The sequence below is a fragment of the Manis javanica genome, chromosome 6, assembly GCF_040802235.1.
Source record: "Manis javanica isolate MJ-LG chromosome 6, MJ_LKY, whole genome shotgun sequence".
In the NCBI taxonomy this organism is placed as follows: Eukaryota; Metazoa; Chordata; class Mammalia; order Pholidota; family Manidae; genus Manis; species Manis javanica.
In genome coordinates, this window is record NC_133161.1 from 114609046 (window position 1) to 114632219 (window position 23174).

Genomic DNA, 23174 nt, shown 5'->3' on the forward strand with positions numbered 1-23174 from the left:
TGAAGAAAACAGCGAAGTTTTACAGTCGTCTAGCTCTTTTCCGTCTACAACTTGCTTTCACCAAGTTTACAGTGTAAGGCTACTGGTCTTCTTCCCCCAGCCAGGAGGACACCAGAGGCTGCCTCCAAAGCAGCAGGTCGGGACGAGGCGGGAAGGCACAGCAGAGACTTGAGAGGGGCTGGAAGCGGCCGCAGGGGCGCCGCCTCGCGGGGGGGACCAACGGTGCGACCCGCGGCAGCAGGCAGGGACCGCTACCGCCAGGACAGCCCCGCAACACCGCAACTCAGCCCCAATAAAACCCAGTCTTTCCCTTGACGTATGTTTCTGTAAATATTCTATGTACGCTTGAAAAAAATGTCTACACATCAATTTAAGATTGTGGTTGTTTTTGGGAGGAGAAGGATGGATTTAGGATTGGGAAGGGGAAAAACAACCTGCCACTTTTTTTTTTTTTTTTGCTCAGTAAATATTAGCTATTACGATTATTATTAATATTCATGTTAAGGTACAAAGTTATTAGACCTCTTGGGTGCTTCCTGCAGACCTGGATTTTTAAGCAGAAGATGGGGATAAAAAACACTGCTTTATCTACTCCTGGAACTGTTGTAACAAATAAACACAACATGTGGAGCTGCTCTGTCGGCTGTGAAACACGCTATGAGCCCAAGGTTGTGTTAACTGTTGTTACTATGATTGTTATTATGTATGTGCTATTGCCCATCTAGGAACCAAATCAGCCTGGGTAATTTTCAGACACTCTGAGTTAAGGAAGTGGGAAACTTTATCCATGATAAGAGGAGACTCACTTGAATGTCTGATAAAACCATTTGGTTTAAGGACAGAAGCCCCAGCTTACACCTCATTCTTCCAGACAAAACTGAAGCGCAGCTTTCGGTCAGCCAGAAGAAATCCTTATCCAAATGTTGTTCTAGCTGAGAACTTATCCCTCCTGTTACCAGCATCTGAAGTAATTCCAGAACGTGATAACTGTGGAAGGCTGTGGCCAGGAGGGAGTCCAAGAAGCTGCCAGAAAAGATAGCGCCTTGTGGAAAAGGCAGTGCTGAGGTGCAGGCTTGTTACTGAGACGTGATCTTCCATCCCACTAAGCTGTTCAATGAAGTGGATGCTGTAAGGATTTCTCAGTTCAGTGAGGATGGGGACTCTTTGGTATTTTAATTTCCCAGGACATTTACTGGAGTGCTGTGATAGCCCCTCTGGCTCTGTCTGGGCAGAGCAGCTAATCTGCAGTGATCCGACGTTGAGGGTGGCCATGATGGCCTCTGTGTCCACCAAAGTCTGGCTGCTCGATGACATGGATGGCGAGGATATGACAGCACACATGGAACATTCCTCTAGGCTGACTGCACAGAGGTCCCCAAGAAAGAGTGCAGACCCAGGCAGAATGTATATCTGGGGAAAATTCTGGAGAAAGAGCCATTCTCTCTGCAGGTAATCTAGAGAGCTAGTGAACACAATGTTCTTCAGCTCCTGCTGGGTATGGTTGCTAGTTCTCAAGGGCATTACAAAATTCTGAAGCTCCATTAGCGTTGAGTGGGCCTCTCTGAAGACACATGTTACCACGTGGTTTCAAAATTTGTATTTTGTCTCGTCAGTTCGTTTCAGAATCACCCTGTCCAAAGGGATTGCTTTGCACCAGTGAAACATGCCACTGCTGTCAAGCTGGTCAGAATTGTCTTCCGTTTCATACAGAAAAGTCCTGGTGGCAATGCTCAAGCTGCTCGTCATTTTTTACTGCTCCCTTGGAAAAGAACCCCTTGGTGTGGCAGAGGAGAATTCCTTCTGGCTGCTCTTCTTTTTAATCGGTGTTATATCTGTGATATGTTGATGATTCTTGCTTTTGCAACTACATTTTCCAATAAGCTCAGGAGTGTACACATCACTGTGACAGGTGGCACAGTAAAAGGTGGCTCTTTTGACATCCTTGATAGATTTGGCGATAAAGAACCCTGATGTATTCTTATGCAGCCTAACTTCTGCAGGTGGATTTAATATTAGACCATGGGAAACTTCAGGAAAACTCATTCCAGCAAAGTCATCGGAGAGATGCTGAATCAGGATTTTGTTCTTCAGGCTGTTACAGAAATATTTTTGCCAGGGCTTTTTAGGACGAACCTTTTGGTTTTGTTCAACAAATAGAGATGTCAGAAAGGTGCACAAGCCTGGCACCAAACAGCCTTGGGTGATAAATCCGAGCTTTAATTCAGCAAAGCAGATAATGTTGTCTTCAGCATTCCAGTTCCAGCTGGGAATCTTTGGTAGGAAAACCTTGCTTTGGGACTGAAGTATCAGTATGATGACTCTGGTCTGAGGGTAATAGTTCTTGATAGAGAGCACACAATGTTTGAAGTATCTTCAGCATGTGGATCACTACACAAAGGGTTGGCTATGATAAAGCATGCTTCTGCAGAGTCCACTGCAACTTGCCTCAGATCCTCCCATTTCAGTGCAGATCCAGAAATAAAAGTTGTATAGGCCATGTAGCATTTAAATATGGTTTCCAATTCCAAAGAAGGAGGAACCTCTCCCAGGAAAACAATCTCGGTGTTGATTTCCCCTGACTTGTGGTGGAGAAAATTCCTCAGGAAGGTAGTCACACTGTCAACAGTGATGTTCCCATACACCACGATGAACTTCTTCCGTTTGACCACTCTATAGGAACTGGTGTATTTTCTCTTGTTGGCAAAAAGTCCCACCATTTCAAAGACATAGTTTGCAAACAGTATCAAACTCCCCAGGGTGAAGAAAATGATGAAGGTCCATCCTAGGCATGTCTTGGCCACCACATCTTCAAAGTCAATAGTTGACACTGTTGCCATGACCAGGTAAATGGACTCAAAATATGTTATATTCCGTGAATTTCTACCTTTGAGCCAGGGATCACCAGAATTTTCCACCAGGTGAATGAATCCTGCAGCAGTGAACAAGGTACTAAGAATTATGGCTAACAGTTTGGAAAACTTCACGGAATTGCTGGTCCTGATGGCTTGTAGAATTTGTAAGATTTGAGGGAGTTCTAGAAGCCGCAAAGCCCTTAGGAACCTTAGACCTAGCCAATTACTCTTCAGATAATAAGAAATAAAGGTTGGTAGAATGGTGAGGATGTCTGCAATTGAATTCATCTCCAACCAGAACTTGATCTTGTCATCAGCTGCCAAAAATCTCAACCCAAACTAGAAACTGAAAGAAGCATTGAAAGCCAAATCAATAGGGATGGTTTTGTCTTGGTATGAAGAACAGCTTGTCACAGGGTCAGAAGAGTAGATGAAATAGATTATGAAAGACCCAATGCTTAGTACAAAGACAAGGATCATCTCGACACTGCAGTGCCCTGAACCCTCAGAGGCCCTTGGTCACGTCGGTTCCCACCATCAGCACCTGCTCTCTGAATCCCACAGAAGGCAAAGGATGAGAACTCATCACTGGCTCTTGGCTCCTTGCTGCCTCTCTTTCCGGACGGACCGGAACCCTGGTTTGTTGGCCTCAGTCTCGGTTGTTCTTTTCACCTAAGTCACAGCACCACCTGAGATGCCTCCTGGGCTCCCCAGCCAGGCGGGCAGTGCGGAGGGTGCACAGCCTGCTCAGGGGGGCAGCGGCCAGGGAGCCCAGGCCTCCGCCCTGGCGCAGAAGCTCCAGGAGGAGCCCGGGGCCCTCCACCACAGGCCCTGCCACTTTTTAAGCATTTTATTTCTTAAAACTCTGTGAAGCAAAATAAAGGGAAAAAATGTTTGCTCATTCTGGGTGATGGGAACATACATTCGCCTTTGTACTTCTATGGTTTTTAAAACCGAATCCAAATTTTAATTCAAAAGTGTTACTGTCCCTCACCCTCCTGCCCAGAACATGGTTTTGAATAAATTTTCCAGTGAAAGGAACCAGGGCTCCATGGAGAAATCACTGATTCTAATGCTGGGACAGGGGATGTACCAGATGGCATTGCCATGACAGAACGTAAGGAAATGCTCAAAAGACAAACAATTAGGGATATGTCAAGTAAACACAGGCACCAACTGAAAGAACAATTTAAGTAACAAATAAAGTAGTATTGAATTATTACCCAAAGAACAAAATAAATAGCCATGATTTCATACACATATAAATAAATGACTGAATAAAGAAATAAATGGGGGAGAATGTAAAATCTCCTGTATAAAAAAGAATTCCAAATAATTTATTCTTCCCTCAAGTAGGTGGATCATAACTCTTAACCCCTTAAAGGTAGGCTGGACATACTGACTTCTTGAGTACAACATGGAAAGGGAGAAAATGAGTAAATTTATGATACAGAAATCTGACAAATACTGCCTCAGCTAGGCGATCAAATTAACATCACAGTGATAAGTCATGTTGATGGTATGCACCCTTGGTATGATGTGATGACAAAAAATTGGCAGTTTACTGCTGTGGTCTTCTTCTTCCAAACTCATAATCCCAGCTTAATCATGATAAAAATATCAGACAAACTGCTATAAAGGGGTATTCAACAAAATACCTAACCATTACTCCTCAAAACTCTCAAGATCATCAAAAACAAGGAAAGTCTGAGAAAACTGTTACAGCCAAGAGGTGCCTAAGGAGACACGACAAATAAATGTAATGTTGTATCCTCAAACAGAAAAAGGACATCACATTAAAAACTCAGGAAATCTGAGCATGGATTTCAGTTCATAATTAGTTTCAGTGCGAGTCCAGACAAATGTAGAACATTAATGTAAGATGTTAACAATAGGGGAAACTGGATGCCGGTGTGAGGGAACTCTCTGTCCTGTCTTCGTAACTTTTCTGTAAATCTAAAACTGTTGTGCTAACTATGCTCTGGACACAAAGGTGGGCACTAGGGATACAGGATGAATGAGTTGGGCATGGGTTCCACCCTCCTGACCCAATAGTCTTGAGGGAGAGAGAAGAGGACACACAGAAACAAACAGGTAGTCGACCAAAATAGTGCAGTGGGAATAGATGCTGTTGCAGTAAATATGAGAGATGCCTGTCTTATGTGTAGTGTCAGGGGGTCCCTAGAATCAAGTGCAAAGTCCTAAAACACAAAAGAACACACAATGTATAGAGGGGAAGATCTTCAATACAACCTAATGGGTGCTCAGTGAGAGGGGACAGGTCAAGACAGGGATGGCAAGAAAGGGTCCGATTCATTGAAGGCTTCGTAAGCAATATTAAGGACATTTGAACCTTATCCCATGAGCAATGAGGAACTAATGAAATTTTTCAAACTGAGATGTGACAGGGTCAGATATTAAGTTTTAAAAATATACTCTGATTGTAGTATGGAGAATAAAATAGAATGTGGTGAAATTATAGGTAGGGGCATCATTTAGAAGGTTGTTACAAGAATCCAGGCAAAGATAATAATCACAGGATAAGGTAATGGACAGACACAGAAGTATGATAGATTTGAGAGATATTTAGAAGTTAAAATCAATAGGATTTTTGTTTATTGATTGATTGGGGGTGGGTTAGTGAAGGGAAAGGAGGAGTCCAATATTATATCCAGGCTTATAGCTGGCAGCTCGGTAGACAGTAGCATATTTCACTAAGATATGGAATCCTGGAGATGCAGACTTGGGAGCCTGGGGGTGTTTTGGGGTCTTTGGGGAGTTTTGAGCCTGCAGGGGTCAAATGGTATAATAGGAATGATATGACATGATATGATATGATATGGGTCTGAAGGTCAGGAGAGAATCTGGTTGAAGAAAAAGATTTGGGCTTCCTCATTATATAGATGATAATTAACCACAGCCCAGAAGGAAATACTAAAGAAACAACATAGACAACATTTATTGTCCATAATAATAGTTCTTTGTCATTAGGATAATATTAAATTAGAATCATCATACTACTAAGGCAAAAAAGAAATACATTTCAGCCAGATTTTATAGAAATTTAGAAAATTTATCCTTTAATGGTTTAATTTCAGTTAGTTGGAAAACTGGCTTAACTAAAAAAAAATATCATTTCATACTTGTAGGGTAAATGAAGAATTAGAAAATGAAGAATTATAATACTCAATTTCCTGCCCTCTACATAGGGGTTCTTGAGTTTATCCATTCAAAAACTTCTTGAATGATTATGTTCCCAGCATTGTCCTAGGTCACACATCATAGTTTACTACTTCAAGGGAGCCTTATTATATAAAGGAAAATTCGGCAAATATGGCAGGGAGTGTGTATGTTAGCTAGTAGCACACGTTTTGGAGACAGAGTTCATATATGGGATCTACCACTAGCCAAGTGGCTTTAGACAAGTTGCTTAACCTCCAGGGTTCTGTTTTCTCCCTGTTTAACTACCTTTAGGGCTGTTCTAAGAATTACATGAACCAAAGCGTGTAAGGTGCTTAGTATAGTTGCAGGTATGTAATATGCACTCAATGAGTTGGTCCTCATTTTAGTATTATTATTTTCTCATTCTTACTATATCATCCACTAGAGTAAAAGATCATTTTTTCAAGTGAAGAATCAGAATTAGAAGACAGCTGTCTGGCCAAGTTGTGACTAGAATCAGGACAGTGACAGTGGTAATGGAGAGAAGGAAACAAAAATGAAGATTTGGAAGGTATAATCAACTGGACTTACTGATTGGATGGCAAAAGGGTAGGGAAGGAAAATAACAATTAGTTCTAATTATCTGTCCTCCAAACAGGAAACAAAGACAACAATTAGTTCTAATGATGTGTCTCCCAAAGAGAAAACACCAAAAATAGTTTTGGGTGGTAGCAGAAAACCTGTACAAATGCTATTTGAGTCAATGCTCACTGGGCATTCATTCAGTAACATCCCTAAATGTTTTCTATAAAAGCAAAAAGAATTACTGCTTCCTTTGTTTTAAAGGGGGCACAGTTGTTAATGTCCTACTTACCACTGACTAGGCAATCTGTGTAAAAGACAGGAACATGCAACAAATCATAGTTGGCATGCAACGTGTGATACTCTGAGCCACAGCTGATAAGAAATGTCCTTTGAGTTGTTTTCCCACAAAGGTGCTAAATTAATCTACTCCTTTGTGGCCAAAGCAGCATTTCTCAGGGAGCTGGGCAGAGCCTAAGGTCTGGGAGAGTCTGAGTTGGTTTCTCATCTGCACAGCACTCTTAATGAAATGGTAGCCTTGGTAGACTTCTCAAGTATTTTCCATACCAGACTGTTGACTTATCCTCACTAAATTTAAGTTACGTGCCTTGTTTATGTCTGTCTTGCTAATAGAAAAATATTGCTATTAGCTTTTTAATTCAGATTTATTAAGGTAATACTTATAGAGTTCACCATTTTTCAGCTAGACATTAACTCTAACACCAACTGTTTAGCACCATGCAAGGACCACGTGGAAACTGCTCTATGTACTGGCCTTTCCTTGTAACTTCCTCTCTAGTGGGAGCTTTTAACCCGGGTGTACATTATATGTTGTATTTCAAATCTCCCCTATTGTTTAGAAGTGGCCTGTTTCCTTTTTCTTTCCCCTTCAGACTACATGCTCCCCTAGTGCATCAGGGAAGCCCAGAGCCTGATACAATGTCTGGCACATTGAGTCCAGATTTGTTGAGATGAACTCTGCACCCTTCTAAATAAATGCACTTCTTTCACAGCACTATTCAGTAACAGCATTAATAAAATAAAGTAGAAGTCTCCCTACTGGAAGGAAGAAAACCCTGTAGATTTTTTTAACCAAAATATGTAATAGCATAATCCTGGGATTCCTGACCCATTCCGCCTCCTGCAGTAATTTCTCTGTATGTGTACGAGGGCAGGGCCCTGACCTATTCCAAAGGGAAAGATCAAATGACTGTGCTTGATGGATCAGACGCCTTCAGAGATCAATTGACACTTCACTGCTGTGTGTCAGGTTACCTGCCCTTGACAGTTTTTTCCCAGCTGGGAGAAAAGGGGCGGCAGGGAGGAGTCTGCTGTTTCTGAACACTCACTTCTCACCTGGCATCAAGGAACCTGCCCCGCGGTCCTTTGAGTGAGAAGCCCCCTGAGGCTCTTTGTAAAATACCAGGGAGTGACCCTACCTCTCAGAAGGCAGTCTATCTATTGTGCATCCCAGGGAATGAATTAGAGAGTCGACTAGAAGGAACAGAACTTCTTTCTTTAAACTCTTAACCCCTACATGAAATGAAAAAAGCTACTTTTTACACCGCCTTTGAATTCTAACTGATTGCCTCCACTTTAACAGTCAAAATACTTGTGGACTCATGAGGTTTATGCATAAATAAAAGACAATCTATGAAGTAACTGCTATTTCACTCTAATAATTTACCTAATTTGGGATTATACCAGTTTTTAAGAAATGTATAGAGCATATTTAAAAATTAAATTTAACTTAAAAGATTAAGGTCTTATGAATAATAGCTAATATTTAAAAAGTGCTTACCATGTGCCAGGCAGTATTCTATGAGCTTTATTCATATTAACTCACTATAGGATGAATAGAATAAAAATTATTATCTCTATTATATTAGCAGGATACAAGTACATAACAATGAAATAGTTAGCTGAGAAAACAGGCACAGAGAGGTTGTTCATCAGCCTCCCAAGGTCACAGAGCTAGTACTGGCAGAGTTGGGATTCAAACCCTCAGAACTCAGCTCCTGAGGTGCTGCTTTTAGTCACTCTTTTGTGCTGCCTCTGGAAAAGACTTAGGACTGACATAATAGTGAAAGTAATGAAAAGGTGTATTCAATTCAAACTCAACTGCAAAGCTGGGGAGAAACATGGTCTGGATATATACCTGCACTTCAAAACAATTCCTCTGGGAGCCATCTTGGAGATTCTTGAATAATAAGGCTTTCTATGGCCACTGAAAATTAACTTTCCTTCCCTAAGTTAATGTACTACAAATCTGAAAGTTTCTAAACAAAAAAACTTTACGGGAGGAAGTTATACAATATGAATCCTTGGCACTGTAATTCTCAAATAACTGATAATAAAAATATTCCCCTAATGTAAATCTAGTGTTCCCTTCGGTTTAGAAAATCCAATTAAATTCAAGCTCCTGGTCCACAACTGTTTTTTTGTGTGATGATTTCATTTTCCCCAAATTATTCTTTGAGTTATTGGTTAGTGTGACAGTATCTTCAAATCAGCATTTTCCCTTATTTTTTCTTTCAGTTCCTCTTTATGTTTTCATTTTCATATGGCATTACACATTTCCCTTTGTAATAAAAAAAATTTATTTATTTATTTTAAACTACACATAACAATAGATCTAATGGCTCGTAAAAGATTCCAAATCTATGAAGGAGATATGTACTACCTTGAGTGGCTTTTCTTGAATTCACTGAAAAGCAAAATAAGTTATCTTGTCCTTTAGATTTCCCTGACTGCCTGCTGCTATTTTCTTTGCATGCTACACCACCACTAGGAGAAAAACCAAGAAAATGGGCCAACCTCAAAATACAACTTCCTGTAATTAATGATAATCAGAAAATGATAACATGTTCCACTCCTCCTCCCCTGAATCTAGATTAAAAAGAGAAAGTTTGGGTTAACTGCAGTAGTAAAAAAAATCCATTCAGCAGTTGAGGAACTGGGGTACAGACACTGCGTAAGATAAGTTCAAGATCAGCAATATAGAAATTATTTGCCACTGATTTCATTTCCTTAGTTTGAGCTAAAGCTTTCCATTTCAGGTGAAAGATGAAGAAAACAATGACATGTTGAGCCATAAGATCCATAAATAATAATTTTTATAGTTTTCTCCCCTAAAATTAAGATAGATTTTCAAAAGCTGCTTTGGGTATCAGAAGAAAGTCTGTGGCTCATTTGGTTTAGTTCCATTTATCCTGTGTCTTTATTATACTATGTCAATTTAAATATTTGCTAAAAGTAATTGAGCAACTTTCCTGATGGCAATAATACACTCCGAGTAAGTAATGTTGACCTGTGTGAAGGGTCAGTTTCCCTCCTGAATGGTTTCTCAGTTACGTACTTGTATCCTGCTAACGTCTAATGATGTCATAATGATGACGACTCTCGGTCAGTCGAGTAGAGATTTGGGACTCCGGCAGAAACAGATCTACACTTCTCTTTGTCCACCCTTTCTTCAGCGATAGCTATATCTAGGTGGAGAAGGTAAAATGCAGGAGATAACAAAAGCCAAGGTAGTTTTAAGATGTGATTAACTCAGCTAACAGCTCCCATCAGTTCTCTACTATACTCTGCGTGTATGTGTGCTTGTGGATGATTTTCAAGAAATTAGAGAAAGTCCTCCCAAACAAGCCTGACCTTTCAGCAGGAAGCATGTCTCTTCTGGGAAACAAGGCATGGGCACAGATGCTTGTGGATAAGAGAGCGGTTAGGCCTCTTGCCATGTGAGGGGCTGGGCTCATGAGCCAGTCCGCAGAACTGCACAAGGAGATCAGTCTTCCTAAGTCAGATTCAAAATAGGTAAATAAGCTGGTCTGATAATTCAGATAATGGCTGCATTTGCATCATGCTTCATATTTTGTCGAGAAGCACTGTGCCCATGCAAGGGAGACCTAGACAAATGAGGGACTCGGTCTTCACAAGATATAATACAATCAGATTTACCATGTGGAACAAGAAGGGAAGTGGAGGAAATCGGAAGGGAGGGAAGAGAAGGGAAAGAAAAATTTCTAAGGCTATGTATGAGCATTTGAAACATGTATAAAGTGCAGTTTTTTTTACTTTATACAAGTATGCACATGAGGAGAGAGAGCAAGCCACATGAAAATTTAACATCCCAGAGAAATGAAAGATCTTTCAGATTATGCACTTATATTATACTCATGCTATCCAGCATGTCATATGAGAGGTATAATGCTCTTGTAACAATCTCCCTGAAGCCACATTCCAGAATTTGCCTTTCCTTCTGCTTTGGTGATTGGCTTGAAAAATGTGTTCGGCTGACACTCACTGACAACCGAGGAGGTTTTTTCTCTTCTACAGGGTTCATTTTTGTTATTTATAGCAATGGAGGTCCATGCCTGTCACAGAATTCAGGGCTGCTTGCAAATATATGTACAATCTGCTTTAAAGATGCACTGATTTTCTGTCTTTCACTGTGGTTGCCTATTTGTATGTACTGTTTTCATTGGAGGGGGCACAGTGAGGGAGAAAAGGACTGATGAAATTTGTCTTTATTCTACAAAGAGTAAGGAAATTTCAAAATCTAACCATTTTTCCACAAAAATACTCAATCTAGATTTTGTACTTTCTCTATTATATATTTTACTTTAAAAAGTTAAGTTTCTAGATAAAAACACACCAAAAGAATGGTAAACTTATGTTTCCATAAAAACCAAATGGATATGATTTTGCCAATCTAAACTGATGGTTTTCTGCAAAATCTTCACTTTCACATAATGAGAATATGTCTATCTACTAGAAACATTCAATAGGAAAGTCTAAGCAAACTGGGGCATTTCCAGGGGCCTGGAGTCAAACAGGGCTCTGCTACTAAGGCAATCTCTGACCTTGACCACATGGATGGGACAACAGAATTCACTCATGAGAAGTAGACAAATAGTTTTAAACTCACTTTAGAGCTATCACTGGATATGCATGACTTAATACATGTTTGCTGAATGAATATTATTTTATTCTTTTCAGTGGCATTTTATCAGTGCCATCAGTTGTAAAATGCACCTTTATTTCCTATGCTCTTAAGGAAAAATAAAATGGTGCTAGTTAAACTATGATGTATACTAATTTCAGTGGTGTGTAAAAAAAAAACAACCTTAGAATCAATGAAGTATAGTAAGACTGAAGCTTTTTTATTTCCAAATTCCAGGCTATGATGTTTCTGCAGAAGAATCCATTGGTTAATGGCCTACAGCAGATCACAATAAAGGATCTTATTCTTGGACTCCAACATTTTTTTAAATTAAGGTATCACTGATATACACTCTTATGAAGGTTTCACATGAAAAACAATGAGGTTATGACATTCACACATATTATCGAGTTCCCCCTGTACCCCACTGAAGTTACTGTCCATCAGTGTAGTAAGATGCCACAGAGTCACTACTTGTCTTCTCTGTGATACACTTGGACTCAACCATTTTTATTCAGGTTAAACCAGGTTAACAAGTCATTTCATGATGTGTTGTAGGTTGATTACATATGAGAAACCCATGTCCCTCTTAGCCTCTATGGCTATCCTCCCAACCCCTTACTACACAGTATCTGGGCTCTGGTTCTCTTCCCTTATCAAAATCCCTTCAATATACACACAGCATACACACGCACACACATTCTCACATACACAGGATTCAAGACAACATCCTGATACTGCAAAGACTTCAAACATCTCAGGAGTGATCAGTACTCCTTATCTACACAAAGAGTGACTGAGTGTGTAAATGATTGGTTGAAGGCAGAGCACTACGAGTAAAAGTCTTGGGTCAAATGGTTTTTCAGTTTTTTGAGGAACCTCCATATTGCTTTCCACAATGGTTGAACTAATTTGCATTCCCACCAACAGTGTAGGAGGGTTCCCCTTTCTCCACATCCTCACCAGCATTTGTTGTTCCTTGTCTTTTGGATGTTGGCCATCCTAACTGGTGTGAGCTGGTATCTCATGGTGGTTTTAATTTGCATTTCCCTGATAATTAGCGATGTGGAGCATCTTTTCGGGTGCCTGTTGGCCATCTGAACTTTTTCTTTGGAGAAGTGTCTGTTCAGATCCTCCACCCTTTTTTAATTGAGTTATTTGCTTTTTGGGTGTTGAGGCATGTGAGTTCTTTATATATTTTAGGATGTTAACCCATTGTTGTATATGTTGTTTTGAATATATTCTCCCATACTGTAGGATACCTTTTTGTTCTGTTGATGGTGTCCTTTGCTGTACAGAGCTTTTTAGCTTGATGTAGTCCCATGTGTTAATTTCTGCTTTAGTTTCCCTTGCCTGAGATGTGTTCAGAAAAAAGTTGCTTATACTTATATTTAAGAGATTTTTGCTTCTGTTTTCTTCTAAGAGTTTTATGGTTTCATGACTTACATTCATGTCTTTGATCCATTTTGAGTTTACTTTTGTGTATGCAGATAGACAATAATCCAGTTTCATTCTCTTCTCTTCCATGTAGCTGTCCAGTTTTGCCAACACCAGTTGTTGAAGAGTCTGTGATTTCCCCATTGTATTTCCATGGCTCCTTTATCATGTATTAATTGACCATATGTGCTTGAGTTTATTTCTGGCTCTCTATTCTGTTCCATTGATCTATGGGTCTGTTCTTGTGCCAGCACCAAATTGTCTTGATTACTGTGGCTTTGTAGTAGAGCTTGAAGTTGGGAGGTGAGATACCCCCTGCTTTATTTTTCCTTCTCAGGATTACTTTGTCTATTTGGGGTCTTTTGTAGTTTCATATGAATTTTAGAACTATTTGCTCTATTTCATTGATGAATGCTGTTGGTATTTTGATAGGGATTGCACTGGATCTGTAAATGGCTTTAGGCAGGATGGCCATTTTGACAATATTAACTCTTCCTATCCATGAGCATGGGATGTGTTTACATTTATTGGTATCTTCTTTAATTTCTCTCAAGAGTTTCTTATAGTTTTCAGAATATAGGTCTTTCACTTCCTTGGTTAGGTTTATTCTTAGGTATTTTATTCTTTTTGATGCAACTGTGAATGGAATTTTTTTTCTGATTTCTCTTTCTGCTAATACATTGATAGTGTATAGGAATGCAACAGATTTCTGTACATTAATTTTGTATCCTGCAACTTTACTGAATTCAGATATTAAATCTAATAGTTTTGGAATGGATTCTTTAGGGTTTTTTATGTACAATATCATGTCATCTGAAAACAGTGACTGTTTAACTTCTTTACCAATCTGAATGCCTTTTGTTTCTTTGTGTTGTCTGATTGCCATGGCAAAGACCTCCAGAACAATGCTGAATAAAAGTGGAGAGTGGGCATCCTTGTCTAGTTCCTGATCTTAAAGGAAAGGCTTTCAACTTCTTGCTGTTATGTATGATGTTGGCTGTGGGTTTGTCATTTATGGCCTTTATTATGTTGAAGTACTTTCCTGATATACCCATTTTGTTGAGAGTTTTATCATGAATGGATGTTGAATTTTGTCAAATGCTTTTTCAGCATCTATGGAGATGATCATGTGGTTTTTGTCCTTCTTTTTTTTGATTTGGTGGATGATGATGGATTTTCGAATATTGTACCATCCTTGCATCCCTGGAATAAATCCTTCTGAATCATGGTGGATGATCTTTTTGATATATTTTTGAATTTGGTTTGCTAATATTTTGTTGAGTATTTTTGCATCTATGTTCATCAGGGATATTGGTCTGTAATTTTCTTTTTTTGTGGTGTCTGCCTGATTTTGGTATTAGACTGATGTGGGCCTCATAGAATGAGTTTGGAAGTATTTCTTCTTCTTCTACTTTTTGGAAAACTTTAAGGAGAATGGGTATTAGGTCTTCCCTAAATGTTTGATAAAGTTCAGCAGTGAAGCCATGTGGTTCAGGTGTTTTATTCTTATGTAGTTTTTTTATTACCAATTCAATTTCATTGCTGGTAATTGGTCTGTTCAGATTTTGTTTCTTTCTGGGTCAGCCTTGGAAGATTGTATTTTTCTAGAAAGTTGTCCATTTCTTCTAGGTTATCCAGTTTGTTAGCAAATAATTTTTCATAGTATTCTCTAATAATTCTTTGTATTTCTGTGGTGCCTTTAGTGATTTTTCTTTTCTCATTTTGATTCTGTTTATGTGTGTAGACTCTCATTTTTCTTGATAAGCCTAGCTAGGTGTTTATCTATTTGTTTATTTTCTTGAAGAACCAGGTCTTACTTTCATTGATTCTATTGTTTTATTCTTCTCAATTTTATTTATTTATGCTCTAATCTTTATTAAATCTCTCCTACTGACTTTGGGCCTCATTTATTTTTCTTTTTCTAGTTCAGTTAATTGTGAGTTTAGACTGCTCATATGGGATTGTTCTTCTTTCTTGAGGTAGGCCTGTATTGCAATATACTTTCCTCTTAGCATGGTCTTCACTGCATCCCACAGATTTTGTGGTGTTGAAATATTGTTGTCATTTGTCTCCATATATTGGTTGATCTGTTTTTATTTGGTTATTGATCCACTGGTAATTTAGGAGTATGTTGTTAAGCCTCCATGTGTTTGTGGGATTTTTGTTTTCTTTGTGTAAATTATTTCTAGTTTCATACCTTTGTGATCTGAGAAGCACATTGGTACAATTTCAATCTTTTTTAATTTACTGAGGCTGTTTTTGTGGCCTAGTATATGATCTATTTTTGAAAATGTTCTATGTGCACTTGAGAAGAATGCATATTCTGTTGCTTTTGGTGTAGAGTTCTGTACATGTCTGTTAGGTCCATCTATTCTTATGTGTTGTTCAGTTCCTCTCTCTCCTTACTTATTTTCTGTCTGGTTGATCTGTCCTTTGGAGTGAGTACAGTGCTGAAGTCTCCTAGAATGAATGTATTGCATTCTTTTTCCCCTTTTAATTCTGTTAGTATTTCTTTCACATATGGAGGTGATCCTGTGTTGGATACATAGATATTTATAGTGGTTATATCTTCTCGTTGGATTGACCCCTTTATCATTATAATGCCCTTCTTTGCCTCTTATGACTTTCTTTATTTTGAAGTCTATTTTGTCTGATACAAGTATTGCAACTCCTGCTTTTTTCTCCCAATTAGTTGCATGAAATGTTTTTTCCATCCCTTCACTTTTAGTATGTGTATGTCTTTGGGTTTGAAGTGAGTCTTTTGTAGGCAGCATATAGATGGGTCTGGTTTTTTTTATCCATTCAGTGATTCTGTCTTTGGATTGGTGCTTTCAGACCATTTACATTTAGGGTGATTATCAATAGGTATATACTTATTGCCATTGCTGGCTTTAGATTCGTTGTTACCAAAGGTTTAAGGTTAACTTCATTACTATCTAAGAGTCTAATTTAACTCACCTAACACGCTATTACAAACACAATCTAAAGGTTCTTTTTTTTGGTTCTCCTCCTTTTTCTTCCTCCTCCATTCTTTATATAGTAGGTATCATATTCTGTACTCTTTGTCTACCCCTGGCTGACTTTGGGGGTAGTTGATTTAATTTTGCATTTCCTTAGTAATTAATTGTTCTACTTTTTTTTACTGTGGTTTTATTAGCCCTGGTGCCAGCTGTTTAGCCTTAGGAACACTTCCTTCTACAGCAGTCCCTCCAAAATACACTGTAGAGACAGTTTATGGGAGGTAAATTCTCTCAGTTTTTGCTTATCTGAAAATTGTTTAATCCCTCCTTCAAATTTATATGATAATCTTGCTGTGTAGAATATTCTTGGTTTGAGGCCCTTCTGTTTCACTGCATTAAATATATCATGCCAGTCCCTTCTGGCCTGTAAGGTTTCTGCTGAGAAGTCTGATGATAGCCTGATGGGTTTTCCTTTGTATGTGATCTTTTTTCTCTCTCCGGCTGCTTTTAGTATTCTGTCTTTATCCTTGATATTTGCCATATTAATTCTTATATGTCTTGGTGTTACCTTTCTTGGGTCCCTTGTGTTAGGAGATCTGTGTACCTCCATGGCCTGAGAGTATTTCCTTCCCCAGATTGGGGAAGTTTTCAGCAATTACCTCCTTGAAGACACTTTCTTTCTCTTTTTCTCTCTCTTGTTCTTCTGGTACCCCTATAATATGAATATTGTTCCATTTGGATTTGTCACATATTTCTCTTAATATCCTTTCATTCCTAGAGATCCTTTTTTCTCTCTGTGCCCCAGATTCTTTGTTTTCCTGTCCTCTAATTTCTATTTCATTTACTGTCTCCTCTTCCTCATCTAATCTGCTTTTAAATCCCTCCATTGTATGTTTAATTTCAGATACTGTATTTTTCAAAGTTTCTATCTCTTTCTTGAAGTCCTCCCTGAGGTCTTGAATATTCTTCTGTTGATTCTTATTTTGAGATCTTTATCAGGAATATTTGTGATTTCAGTTTTACTTTGCCCTCTTTCTGGTGTTTGAGGGATTTTGGTTTGTACCAGGTTATTTTGCCATTTTATATTTTTAATGATTACTGTGGAACAATAACTTTGTGTTCACCCTCTAGTGCCCAGAAGCTGTACTATCTCGAGCTGCCCAGCACCTGGAGCGATGTCAGGATTTGCAGGTGCATGGTGCCAGTGCCTTCCAGAAAGAAAGAACTCTTTCCTGCTTCCCAGCTGCAGTGCCTGCCTCCACTGCCAGGGCCAGAGCACTGAGCTCCCAGGGAGGAGCCTCTATGTTACACCCTTGTAGTTGCCATAGGTGAGGCCACCCTCCAGCTGGCCTGACATGATGGTGGAGGCAGCAGGTTTGTGAACAAGTGCTGTCCAGGAGGAAGGAGGCAGCAGCTTCATATCACGTCTGGGGTTCTGCGCTGCACTGATAGCTAGGGGAATGGAGCACAGGGGAATGGGAAGCTCCTGAAAGTTCCCAACCTGCTGGGCTGAGTGGGCCAAGATGATTTTTTCCAGCAGTCCTTTCTCCTGAGCAGCAAGCTCTGTGTAATCCTTGCTCCTTTAGCAGCCCTCTCACTGTTGGGAAATTTCAAAGCATCCACCTTTCTTTTGTCCCACAGTGGCCATTTGTGGGTACCTGTTCTCCACAAGCAGCTGGAATCTCAGTCTCTCTGAGTATTCCCCCTGTCTTTGCTTTCTAACCCCACTAATTCCCAGAGCACCACACAGTGCAGGTTTGTGCTCCTGGAGTAGATCTCCAGGGCTGGGTATTTAAAGGCACAGTTAAAAGGAAATAGAGACACAAAGTACTGTTAAAAGATCAACAAAATTATAGTGAGTTAATTGCTGCTTAGTGTCTCAGATCACCTATGGAAACTTCCACAATTACCATACTTCTTTTGTATACTCTTGACTTGCAACCCATAGTAAATTTTAATTCTCTTAACCTAGTCTTACCACCTTAGCAAAATATTCCACCTAACATACACTACTATAAAAAAGTACATATACCCACAGTTGGGAGGCTTCTACTCCCTCCCTGCTCCATTTCTCTTCCTTCATCCAGTGAGCTGCAGTTGGAGGAAGACTTGGGTCCTGCTATACAGCAGCTTTGACACTTTACCCTTTTCTGTGAGGTCTTCTCTTTTCCCTAGATGTAGGCCATCTGCTGCAGTCTTCTTTCTGGTTGTTCTTTCAGGATTAGCTGTATTTGCTGTATTTTCATGTTTTATATGGTTTTGGGGAGGAGGTTTCTGCCTCACTTCTCATGCCACCATCTTGTTTAATCCCTATGTTCAGTTATTTTTAGGCACAAAGTAATTTCTAGAGCCACAGAATAAAATAAGGCATTGAGTTTGCCTTCAAGGAGTGGGAAATCTAGCAGATCTCACACATGGAAACTAGTGCCTCTTTGAAGTCAATATAGAACCTCTGAGCTGTCTCAAATGAAAACAATTTTCAGCCATGTAAGACTAAGTTGGACTGCACTCTATGACATGGGTTCCTAACTGGCATGTCACAGTTCCATGGATTTTTCTTCACAGATGTGTGATAAAATTCTGATCACTGATTGTATGGAATTCTCTAGCAACTGAGGATATATATATATATATTTTATAGTAGTGTATGTTAGGTGGAATATTTTGCTAAGGTGGTAAGAGTAGGTTAAAAGAATTAAAATTTACTAGGGGTTAGGAGTCAAGAGTATACAAAAGAAGTACGGCAATTGTGGAAGTTTCCGTAGATGATGTCAGACACTAAGCATTAATTACCTCACTATAATTTTGTTGATCTTCTTAACAGTACTTTACATCTTTGTTTCCTTAGAACTTGTATCATGAACTTTTATTAAACATGAGAAATAAAACACATGTAGTCCCAGCAACATGAGAGTAAGATAATCAAAAGGCATAAATCCATACGGCTAAGGGCCACAGGAGCACACACAAGGTATCAGCAGATTTCTGGAAGCTGAAAAGACATTGAAAAGAGGTAATTTACTTAGCCTAATTGACTAAGCCTACATGAGGTAAGTGACCCAAAGCAATACAATTCAGAATACAGAATTTCAGTCTTATTTAGGAGTTAGTGATGACCAGTTCCTTTAAAAGTGGTAGTGTAGAATGAAGTCAACACAGGAAGCTTGGCTGAAAGTTTTCATCAGGCCTAGATCTCTACCCCAGGTCTTTGAAAGTAAATTCCTTTCCATCCTATAAGAATGGTTCTTGAAAAGGTTGAACTGGAGAGGCTCTCAACTTTTGGACCCAGCAAATGAGACTGCTCTGTCTTACTGAATACAAGAAAGTTAAGTGAAAGTCTATGTGATCAATGTGAGCTGTATTCAGCCTTCTTCTCCCACCCAACTCTCTGAACAGAGGCAGCCAGAATGCTGCGGTCAATGCAGATTTATCCCTCAGGAAACTACCCATCACACGTGTGGATCTCCCCCAGTGAAGCACTAATCTCCAAGTGGACTGCGATGAAGCCGAATGGTCGACAAGCCCCCATCCATGCATAGAAAGCTTCAGCACTTTAGTGCTTCAGTCTTAAATATGGACAGACATACAACACCTTCCATGTTCCTCCCAAACACCTTTTTGGGAGTTTCTGAAGGAAGCATGTCACCAAAACAAAGATGGGGAATAAGAAAGACACTGGGTCCAGGAATCAGAAGATTGGCAAAAAGATCCCAGAAAGCTGAAAGACATTCTCGGAATGATGGTGAATGAGGTCTTAAAAGGATGTCTCCATGAAAAAACTGGAATCAACAGATTATTTGACACATACAGATCTGTGGAGAAAATATTTCAATTTGATTGATTTGAGGAAAAATTTGTGATATGCATAATAGAAAAATAAGCAAATAAAAACAGATCAATTACTAATTCTTGGAAAAACAGTGTACAAAAGAAAATATAAATAAAATTTACATTGGCATAATAAACATTGAATATTTAATCAAAAATAATGATAATGGGAGAATTGAGGAAAGAGGCATGTGTGTAAGGGAGAGGGGTTAGGAATGAAAGTTAAATCTTCACTTCTATAGTAGAAATTACTGGGTATGATACTTCAAAAATGTTGAGAAATAGCAGCATAAACCGATTATGTAGAAGTAAGAGGAAACACACCAGAAGAAACAGCTAAAAGAATTAAAATGGGAGTCTCTGAGGAACAAATGTGGAATGGGGATGAATTAGGAAATAGAGACTGCTATTTTTCATTTAATGTTTTATAATTATATGTTTTAAACGATGTGTAAGTATTACTTTGATAAAAACAAACATTTAAATTTAAAAAAGATGACACACAGGACGGTACTCCCAGTCTCCAGAGCTCTAGTGCTCTTAAACCTTCTAAACCCATACTTCAAAAAAAAAAAAAAGAGAAAGATCCTTGAGAAACCAACCAGAGACTTGACTGCAACAAGGGGATGAATTTAAAAAGCCCAGGCTATTTTTAGAAAGTATCTGACCAGGCCACACATTGCAGGGTGTGTGTTGACCTTGACACAGGTGAAGATTCATCGCAAATATTTAATAGGAGAGAGGAAGACTGTGAGTTAACAATTGTTCAATGTGATGGTTCTCATTATCTAGCAGAATATCCAAGTCATTGATGCAATTATTAATCCTCCCTTTGGGAACAAAAACAATAACAGAATAGATAGGACTTTTCTGAAGACTGCTTCGGAAATGGCAAGAACAATGGTATATTTTTTATACAAATACTTAACTAGAGAATATATTCAAAAGAAAGAAACCAACTGGTATTAATCAAGATTGGCATTAGTACAGAGCTGTGATAGAACCTACCAGGGTCATATAAATTTCTTAAAAACAAATCAATTGACATGAAAGTGGACCAAATTTGGTCTTCTTTTTAAAAGACTCCAAAAAAAAAAGCAGCTTAAAACTTATTTAAAATGAATGCAAAATGTATTTATTTAAAAAAGTGCCACAAATTGTAGATATTTTTTCAGGAATATAATAATGATATGATTACATTTCTTTTTTGGTATCACTAATCTACAATTACATGAGGAACATTATGTTTACTTGACTACCCCCATCACCAAGTTCCCCCCACATACCCCATTACACTCACTGTCCATCAGTGTAGTAAGATGCTGTAGAATCACTACCTGTCCTCTCCATGCGGTATAGCCTTCATTGTGCCCCCCACCCCCACATTATGATTGCTAATTGTAATGCCCCCTTTTTTTCCCCCACCCCTTATCCCTCCCTTCCCACCCATCCTCCCTGGTCCCTTTCCCTTTCTTTGGTAACTGTTACTCCACTCTTGGGTTATGTGATTCTGCTGCTGTTCTGTTCCTTCAGTTTTTTCTTTGTTCTTATATTCCACACATGAGTGAAATCATTTGATACTTGTCTTTCTCCACCTGGCTTATTTCACTGAGCATAATACCCTCTAGCTCCATCCATGTTGTTGCAAATGGTAGGATTTGTTTCCTTCTTATGGCTGAGTAATATACCATTGTGTATATGTACCACATCTTCTTTATCCATTCACCTACTGATGGGCACTTAGGTTGCTTCCATTTCTTGGCTATTGTAAATAGTGCTGTGATAAACATAGAGGTGCATATGCCTTTTTCAAACTGGGCTGCTGCATTCTTAGGATAAATTCCTAGGAGTGGAATTCCTGGGTCAAATGGTATTTTTATTTTGTTTTTTTGAGGAATATCCATATTGCTTTCCACAGTGGTTGAACTAATTTACATTCCCACCAGCAATGTAGGAGGGTTCCCCTTTCTCCACATCCTCGCCAATATTTGTTGCTGTTAGTCTTTTGGATGGTGGCGATCCTTACTCATGTGAGGTGATATCTCATTGTGGTTTTAATTTGCATTTCTCTGATGACTAGTGATGTGGAGCATCTTTTCATGTGTCTGTTGGCCATCTGAATTTCTTCTTGGAGCACTGTCTGTTCAGTTCCTCTGGCCATTTTTTGATTGGATTATTTGCTTTTTGTTTGTTGAGATGCATGAGCTCTTCATACATTTTGGATGTCAACCCTTTATTGGATCTGTCATTTATGAATATATTGTCCCAAACTGTAAGATGCCTTTTTGTTCTATTGATGGTGTCCTTTGCTGTACAGAAGCTTTTCAGTTTGATGTAGTCCCAGTTGTTCATTTTTGCTTTTGTTTCCCTTGCCCTGGAAGATATGTTCATGAAGAAGTCGCTCATGTTTATGCCCAAGAGATTTTTGCCTATGTTTTTTTCTAAGAGTTTTATGGTTTCATGGCTTACATTCAGGTCTTTGATCCATTTTGAATTTACTTTTGTGTATGGGGTCAGACAGTGATCCAGTTTCATTCTCTTACATGTAGCTGTCCAGTTTTGCCAACACCAACTGTTGAAACGGTTGTCATTACCCCATTGTATGTCCATGGTGATTATGTATTTTGAAAAGTCATTATATTTTATAGGAACATACTGAAATATTTACAAGTATATGATATGCACCTAGGATTTGCTTCAAAATAAACTGAGGTGGGTAGACAGTAGGATTAGAATCAAACAGCACTCTTCATGAGTTGATTATTATTGAATATTAGGATCCATTATGCTATTCTGTCTACCTTTTTTGCATGTATTTGAAATTTTCCAAGCAAAAAAGTTAGTCCTCCAGAAAAAAAGTGCCATCCAAAGAAGGTTATGGTGATTGTCACCTGAATTTATTCATAACAGGAGTCAGAGGTTCATCTATTGCCCTTTGATAGCTTTGGGAGACTACCGCAACAATGGACGGGAGTTTGGAATTTAACCCACACCATTTCTGTGACTGACTTAGCTCTTTTAGGGTCTCTTTAAGTCCTCTAGAGTCCCCAGGACGGTGTTAGATATCATCATTTTTTAGTAATTTCTCAGTCTTTTTTTCTTAGTGATAAAAATGTAATAGTGTAATATCATTGACATCTTAGATTTGGCGTAATGTGATACATGGGTTGAGGAGGAAAAAGTGGCAATTAAAATGTGACGCACTCTAACAATGTTTCCTGATTTCATAAATGTTAAGAAGAAAAAAACGTCTTCAGAATTGATGCAAGAGTATTTTCCCAAAAAGCATCCTTTCTTATTCCAATACTTCATCTTCACCTAAATCAATCTTTAGAGCCAGTAGATCCACAGAATCTCTGCCTCTTAGTTTGACAGTGGTATCCCCACCTCCTCCAACTTGCCCTTATG

General features: G+C 38.8%; 2 protein-coding genes across 2 annotated transcripts in view; both read right to left on the reverse strand.

Moving 5' to 3' along the window:
• ELMOD1 (ELMO domain containing 1) overlaps nt 1–23174 on the reverse strand; it is an 84792-nt gene that overhangs the window by 54329 nt on the left and 7289 nt on the right. The window lies entirely within an intron of this gene.
• LOC108384747 (potassium channel subfamily U member 1) lies at nt 338–21089 on the reverse strand. The gene is given in 3 exon segments (XM_073239315.1): nt 338–1043; nt 1045–2357; nt 2360–21089. Coding segments are annotated over 3 exon segments (2580 nt in total). The 5' UTR covers nt 3333–21089; the 3' UTR covers nt 338–749.